At 40.1% G+C, this 8,666-nt stretch overlaps 2 protein-coding genes across 2 annotated transcripts; both read right to left on the bottom strand.

Annotated features, from left to right (window-relative positions):
* Positions 1–951: 951 nt before the first annotated feature.
* LOC310815353 (odorant receptor 131-2-like) lies at positions 952–1,911 on the bottom strand (the record flags this gene model as incomplete). Its single annotated transcript, XM_083685089.1, has 1 exon — positions 952–1,911. One exon carries the CDS (start codon positions 1,909–1,911, stop codon positions 952–954), a length of 960 nt encoding a protein of 319 aa, XP_083541215.1.
* A 5,554-nt stretch (positions 1,912–7,465) lies between these two features.
* LOC310815354 (odorant receptor 131-2-like) lies at positions 7,466–8,334 on the bottom strand (the record flags this gene model as incomplete). Its single annotated transcript, XM_083685090.1, has 2 exons — positions 7,466–7,471; positions 7,579–8,334. 2 exons carry the CDS (start codon positions 8,332–8,334, stop codon positions 7,466–7,468), a joined length of 762 nt encoding a protein of 253 aa, XP_083541216.1.
* Between the last annotated feature and the right edge of the window lie 332 nt (positions 8,335–8,666).

An 8,666-nucleotide genomic window follows, 5' to 3' on the forward strand; every position in this document is an offset into this window, starting at 1 on the left:
TTAGCTTAGTTAATTTCATATTTATGGTTGACAGTGGACACCTTTCTGTCAATGAAAAACGATGTGTTTGTAGACCAACGTAAACGCACAGCTTGGTAAAAATACAAAACAGTTTATTTTTTACTTTAAGTATCCCACTTGCATTATTCATTATTAGCCATCCTATACACAGACTAATAGGCTATTATGATTACGATTGCCACATAAAACCTACAATGAGAACGTATTTATTGATTACGCATGATGAATATTATCATTCTATTATCTATTGGATATTATTCATGATAAATCTTATTTATGATCAAAGTTACCACATGCTTATAGCTGACATAACACGTTATTCAAAGAACCAATGTGAACAATATAAATCAATTAATTCCACTATTAAAAGGAAGGTTTAAAAAACTCCAGATGCCCTGCAGGCTACAATGGCAGTGGTAGGCTAGTAAAACAACACCAGAGATTACGTTTTCAGAGGAATAAGAGAAGATATTGTCCTTGGTCACACACCAGTCTTTTTTATGAATAACATGCAAAATGTTGTAATGCATTGCACCTAACTTTGTTGCAATTTCACTTAATTGCCAAACATGTGAACATTTCAAAATATCTGTAATGCAATATTCTAAGATGGCAATATTAGGCGTATATACAGTACAATGCTACATATTCATAAAAGTGCAACATTTAAACTCACACCTAGAGGGCAGCATCACCATGGAATTGATAAGACACAATGTTGAAACTGGTGTTTTAGGACTTGCGAACTGCTGCGTGTTTCTGTTTTGTTGCAAACATAATTTCTATGGCTGTCCACCTTGCTTACATTATTTTGATGTATTGCAACTGACTAATATGTAATGCATATAACGGAGGTTGGTATGTACATTAGATATTACGTTTTCTGTACAGATTGAAAGTTGTCTGTGCAGCTCAGGTGTTTGGACAGGTTCATTTGCCCCCAGGCTTGTCCGTGGCTCTAGGCCTGACCCTGCTTTGTGAGGAGCAGCACAGGAAGGCCCTCCTTATGTGACCTCTGAGGCCCTCGTCCCGCAGGCCGTAGATGAGCGGGCTGAGGAAGCTAGGCAGCAGGATGAAGCAGAAGTAGTTGAAGAAGGAAATGTGCTCCTGCAGCCAGTCGACGTGCAGCCTGATTACGTTCTCAGTGATGTTGTGGGTGAAAGACATCATGCATAGCAGCAGCTGGAAGCCGTGCAGCAGCACCGTGTGCATGGCCTTGCCCGCCGAAGCACGGTCCTGCCGCATCTTCCTGGTCTCCAGCAGGATCCTAATGTAGGTGAACAGGATGATGGCTGCCACCACAGTGAAGAACAACACGTTGAGGGAGACCTTGAACATTGTCTGGACTGGCGAGGCATTGAGGACGGACGTCTTGCACAACACAGGGGTGGAGAGGACGTCCACCCCAGGCTGAGGTTCTCCCAGAGAGAAGTCCACAATGGGGAGGACACAGCTGATCAGCCACAAGCTCAGGATGATGGCCCAGATGCGGTCGGCTTGCCAGGCTGCCGGGCACCTGAGGGGGTACAATATGGCCACGTAACGCTCCAGTGACATGGCGGCCAGGATTAAAGGAGTGTTCTGGAAGGTGACCGTGGAGAAGAAGAGCAGAGGGGTGCAATAGACGATGGCAACGCGCACCTGGCCCATGATGAAGAGGAAGAGAAGGACGGAGGAGAGGAGCTGCAGGGTGTCGTTGATCAGCATGCAAGCAAAGAGGATGTAGCGTGAGTTCTCCAGGAACTGCCTGTGAGATGCGAAGGTGTGCAGCATGATCACAATGCAGTAGAGGAAGATGATGAAGAACGGGATGACAACACACACCTTGATGATTACGGACAGGCTCTTCTGAGAGGTAACATTGCCTGGAGGCTCTGTCAGGTTCTGCATGTTTCAATATGGCCTGTTGCCTGAAGAATTGTCAAATACAAATCTGAAATGTTTACAGAAATAAAAAGTCAAAGTTCTTAATGCACACAGAGGAGCAACACTTAACAAAGTACTGTATTTTCAGTACATTTCCCCAAAGCTCAATGTCTTCTTCAGGGTACATTTCAGTTCAGTCAATCCAGGAAGCAAATTCAATTTACAATTCACAGATTGCATATAGTGCATTTATTTTCTATAAAAAAATTTTTTTTCAGTAAACTGAGAGTGAGAAGCTTTTCAAAAGCTTTCCAATATTTTGTTGTAAATTCAAGTCATCACCTGAACTGACTACTGTATCAATAATAATATTATCAAACACTTTGGACAAAGCAAGTGAAAATGTTCACTCTGTTTCTCTGTTCAAATTAAGACATCTATGAACTTACCTGAGTGTGTTGTCGGTGGAAGACATTCTAGTGGTTTGGAGGTGATGGGTTGTGGATTTTTATACACATTCCCCATAACACCGCCTTGATGCAAAACATCTCTGGGAAAAGTGATTTCTTTATTCCAAATCTGTCAGACAGTTTCTCGATTTCTCAAGGGATAGATTAATTTCAAGCCATTGCCATAATGCATCATGTTTGCAATTACCGAGTTCCTCATCAGGGAAAATGTTTAATAGGTTGTTGATATTTACATTTTTATAGGATTAGGAACTCTTCAGAAAAATGAATTATGATGTCTAATTGACCTAGTGCTTTGCTATCATGATCAATAATGTACCATTCTCATGATGAGGTAGCCCTGCCTCAGATACATTAACTCCGATGTTCCTTCTTATTTTTTTCCACGCTGAGCAAAATAAATATTTACTGAGCAAAAATGTTGCACTACAGTATGAGCAACCTGGTGGGGGACTGACTAATTTACCATAACACGCATTTATGAACCATAACCGACAGTTGATGATGGTTGATGAACTATATTTTGTGATATCAATTGATTTGAGTGGTTTAAAAATGATGTATGAACATAAAACAAATAGTAATGAGAAATTCTTGTTCACTTTTATACAACATTTATTGAATTCTATATATGGCTGTCAGGTGGTAAACATGTTCTTGCAAGTTCATTGGATTTTGAGGGGGGTCAATATGGACCTCTGTAAATGTTTTAGAGGGTATTTTCTCTGTTCAGGGAGATAAACATGTGAAAAGTAATCTTTCAAGCAAATTAGATACCAAATGTACCTTAGCAATGCTTCCTGAACTGCACATAATCATGGACCTAATGCTGCTGAGAACCCATTGGTAGGCTACTAGGATATAAACCAAACATTTAGACTTGTTACTATGAAGTACCATCAATAGTTGAAATGTATCCCTATGGGTTTATGGCAATAGAGCAATATCCAACAAAGCAATGTTTGCATATTTGAAATATTTGTTTTTAGTTGACTCGTTGCCCGCATTTGATTTTAAGACGTGCCATTGACTATGTCGAATTTCCTGTGAACAGGTTTTCGTGCTTGAGAGTGTGCATTCACACTTTTTTTTGCGGAGCAAGAGCTAATAAGGCATGTTGGGAGTAGCCACTCCTGCACATTTTGCCCAGGTGAAATTTATCAGGCCATGACAACACTTTGTCATAGTGTGTATATAACTGCTTATGAGATGACACTTGACTAGAGCGTCATAAAATAATGATGACAAAACTGACCACATTGGCTAAGCTATATAAGCCTATTGGAGAGTTAAATCAGCAAAATAACAGCATGACTAGTTTATCATGAAGTTTCTGCAGCTTAGAGGAAACATTGGTTAACTCAAATGTCGCCCTTGGTCCTTCAGGATGTCCTCTTGGCCTCATGTTACACACATCTCTCTTCTACACGGGAAACATGGGGTTTCAAAAAACAGTCACAAACAGTGCCGTGACTCAGATTGGTCTTCCTGTGGAGGGGAAGGTCAAAGGGGGGTGAATGTAGCAGAGTTGAATTGGAATTTGAGGCATGTATACTCTAATGTTGACCTTGAGCATGTCATTTTGGCCAACTGGTTGACGGTTGAGGTTCAAACCCCACAACGCCACATTAGAAGGATGCTGTTTTGTTTGTGTGTTTTTTAAACGTATCTTGGAAGCTAGTTAGTTCATGGATTTGATCGAATATAGCTCTATGATTTGATACTGACATCTAATAATAATAATAATAATACGATTTTATTCATATAGCACCTTTCATACATAAGAATGCAGCTCAAAGTGCTGTACAATACTGCGCAAAAGAAAGAAAAAGGAACAGATTAAAAAACGAGAACAACCAAAACATCAGCAAAGTACTGTACAAAGTGCTGTACAGTGCAAGAGCAGATTAAAAACAAGAACAACTATAACATAATGAATCGATACAATAAAAGCAGCATCACTCAATCTAATTGCATAGATAGTTGATCAATGCAATAAAATCAGCAGAGATAGCAGCATAGATAAAATGCTAATTGAAAGCTAAATTGAAGAGAGAGGTTTTTAACTGGCGCTTAAAGATGTTTACTGAGCTTGCTTCCCTGATTTCTTGAGGTACCGTATTCCACAGTTTAGGGACATAGTTAATAATTGCCGCATCACCAACTTTCTTTAGGGTTTTGATATTAACCTTCAATAAGCCAGCAGTTGAGGATCTGAGTGCTTTTGAGAGCGTATAGATTGTCTGCGAATCAGTAAGGTAGGATGGTCCCGGCTCATTTAGTGCTTTAAATATGAGTAGAAGGACTTTGAAGTCAATTCTAAACGATACAGGGAGCCAGTGCAGAGCAGTTAAGACTGGAGTGATATGCTCTCTCGAATAAGTTGGAGCCTGTCTATAGACTTCTTGGGGAGGCCAGTAAAAAGTGCATTAAAGTAGTCAAGTCTACTTGAAATTAAAGCATGAATCAGTTTTTCAGCATCCCGCTGATGTAGGCAAAACAGGAGACCTGCCATGTAAGAACTTTAACTGAGGCAACGTTTCTGTTATGAGGATGTGATGTTATGGGTGAAATGTAGGCCTATGTAAGGCCAGTAAAAGGCCTAACCCTCCACCAGTTTGTTATTGTTTTTAGAGAGAATGACGAAACCCTAAAGGCCTCAGTGCCAGGGATTGTTTGTTTTGGCTCGGGACTTGTGTGGGATTGCATTGGCTGAAGAGGGAGGTGTTGTCGGATATCTCCAGGGGTACAGTTAGAGAGCATGGTCCCTTGTCCCCTGCTTAGGAGCTAATTAACAGAATGGTTGATTATTAACAGAGAGCTTATGCCTGGCTTAATTGTGCAACCTTATGTTTTCTTTTGTTTGGCAAACACGGTGGCTCTGTTGAGAGCAGCTCATTGGGGCTTCATCTGTGCTTGACGTATGATTGCGTCAGTAACGAAGACTGCTGGGGACAGACCAAACAGTGTGTTTTCCCTGAGCCAGACAGGCCGATCCAGACGTGCTGCTCTTTAATTCCTACCAATGCCATCTCAGCAAAACATTTGAATTAGTTTGATATCAAGTCGTAAGAGACTCATTCTTTTGTTTCAGTCAAACTTCTGCTAAATATAGGCCTATAGGCACAATTCAGACTATATTTATGAGAGGTTTGACTGGAACAATAGTATTGAGTCTTTAGATATAAAACTAAATCAAACGCTTTGGTGATGTGGCATTGGTAGGGATAAAGAAAATAAATTACAACCCCTAAGACCTAATCTACATTAGTGTTAAAAGCATCAATGTCCAAAACAATAGGGAGGCTTTGGAGCACTTTTGCAGATTTTATTTTCATAAAAAGAAGTCAAGGGACTATGACAGAATAGGACAGTCATAGTTTAAGTTTAATGGAACAATGCCCAACTGTCACTCAATATGGTCAGGTTACACAGGGGTGGCAAAGTAATTTTATTTAAGGGGTTGCTGGGGTCATTGCTGTTACTGTGGTCCAAAGTGGGTCGTGCGTAAAAAGACATTCTGTATGAACAAACACTCACCTCTACAGTATGTACTGTGTATGCCAACAGGACATACTGTACGGTATGCTGGAAACACGAGGGGGTCCCTGAATCAGTTTGCAGACAGGAAATGATTGACATCTCTTTACAAAATGAATAACCATTACAAAATTCTGAATCTGACTTCTCCAACACTGACACATCTTGATCTTCTTCAAGAGCACTTACAAATTACAGAACATATTTCCTGTAAACATTATGTTAAACATGGCCCAGGATGTACGTTACTAGTATGTATGTTGTTTTCTTTTCTTTTGAGACTGAGGTTGTTCTTATTAAAGAGAAAGATTTTCTCAGAACAACCAAACAGAGCATACTTTCTCAGAACCACTGCAAAATCTTTATCCCTCACACCATACACAAGTGGACTCAAACATCGAGGGACAATAATGAATACAACATAGTCAATATACCGAAGCTGTATAAACGAAATCAAATCAACCTTCAAAACAGCCATTTCTAACTGAATCAAACAGAGTAACTGGATGGCATGGAGTATCACTGTCCTCTGACCCTTATTGCTGGACTGTCACTAATCAGTCTAGTTCCTTGATGCTGGATTTCAACCAGTGTGTTTGAAGCACAAATGACCTGCTGGTGTATCTCCAGGCACACACATTCATGACAGAGATAAGCACACAAGTATATGTTGCTTGTGCAAAACAGCACAGAGGTTAGCAAAAAATAGCCACAAACACATTATACTCTACAGCATGATTTTTATGGTGCTGTGTCTATAATAATGTTTTTGAGAAACAAGTGATTATTTAAAATATTGGGAGTGTATTACTTGCCATGAAAGGATGTCTTCACCAGGGGCCTCACGTGTGTTAGCACCAGTCTGTTAATTATGTTCCATCCAGTCTATTAAACATATTCCAGTTGTTTTGGGAAACTTTGCTCACTGTTTTGCTCAAGCAAAATGGGGCCCTGTAAGTCATATACAAACTAACACTGTAGTACTGTCCCAGTCAAGCATCTCATAAACATAGGCCACTACAACATACAATACACTTGTGTTTAAAGCATCACATGTCCAGAAGAAGACAGAGGCGATTAAAGCTCTTTTACAGATTTTATTTTTATGGGTCACAGGACCATGACAAGATAGTACAGTCATACTGTAGTTGAAAATGAATGGAACAGTGCCCACATTTCACTCAATATGATAAGTCATTGCAGTTAATGCACACCTCAAGCAGGACACACATTTTTGTGAGCAAATAATGAAAACATAATTTACATGAACAAACTGTATGCTAGAAAAACAACTGGGGTCTGCAAATTGATTTGCAGGTTGTAATTCATTGACACCGCTGGTGGACTATAATCATGACTAAATGCCAAACACTGATGCATCTTGATCCTCTTTAAGAGTTATATATTCTCATTAACACTATGTTAAACATGTCCCAGCATGCACCTTACCAGTGTGCCATTTTTTTTGTTTCCCTTTGCGATTGGCTTTTTCTTTTTTAAACAGAAACTGAAAGACTTTCTCAGAATACCCAAACAGAACATATTTTCTCAGAACCACTGCAAAATCTTTATCCCTCACACCATACACAAGAGGACTCAGACATCGAGGGGCAAGCATGAATACAAGATAGTTGAAGTACCGAATCTGTACATATGCATACAAATCAATTTTTATAATTACTGTTTCTATCATGGGGCACCAAAACTGGGTCAAGCAGAGGAGTAACTGGATGGCATGGAGTATCACTGTCCTCTGACTCTTATTGCTGGAGTTCTTCCTTTCCGATGAGAAAGCCCTGGCAGCCACCATGATCTTCACATAGGTGACGGCTATGACCAGAGACATGACCAGGAAGCATATCTGAAAAACTGCTGAGCGCAAATGTTTTTGCCAGGGGAAGAAGTCAGTCTGCTCTATACTGCACACCATGGGGGAAGTGTAGAAACGTAGACTGGCAGAGGCGAAGACAACACACAGCATAACAAGCTGGTATATGGTACTGAGAGCCTGGATGAGGAGGATGCAGCGCATGGCCCTAACTGGGGTGGAGAGCTCACTGTGACGCAGGGGCATGCAGATGGCAACATAGCGCTCTAGGCTCATGGCTGTCAGTGTTAGGGGAGTGGCGAAGTTCAGGTTTCCAGCGATCACACACAGACACAAACACAGACCACCTGGCATTGGTAACCTGGAGTAGCTCATCAATAACAATACATCAGTCAAAGCCAGATACAGACTGTCGCAGATTAGTGTGTGTGCGAAGAAGATGTATCGTGTGGTGGTGTAGAAGGCCTCCTTTTTAAAGAAGGTGAAGATCATGAGAGAGTTTATGTAGAGGAATATGCCAATTAACACCTGTATTAGCACCGCTTTGTCACTCAGGGGTCTCAGCTGTTGCACAGTAGGAAGAACAAGGCCCAGGCTTGTATTCACCATGGTGTTTCCTGTTTTGAAAGAAGAAAGGAGATCAATGTAAAATAATGTTGTATAAGAATATCAGGAAGGTTGTCAGCGATATTAAATAAAACTACACAGCCTATTTCTTTAAACCATTTATAAGTACCACCTATAAAGGCAATATCAGCAATTATAAGGTATAAGTGTTTCTCAAAGCAATATGATAATATAATCAACTTATAAGCATAGTATGCCAGCGGAACCTAAATTGAAAAAGAAAGTTCTTCTAACTTAAAACATTCAATATTGATTAACCAATAATAAATATTTTTTAACTCAGTGTGGCATGTTTTTCTCTATATTGATGTGGA

The sequence above is a fragment of the Argentina silus genome, assembly GCF_951799395.1.
Source record: "Argentina silus genome assembly, chromosome: 14".
Lineage (NCBI taxonomy): Eukaryota > Metazoa > Chordata > Actinopteri > Argentiniformes > Argentinidae > Argentina > Argentina silus.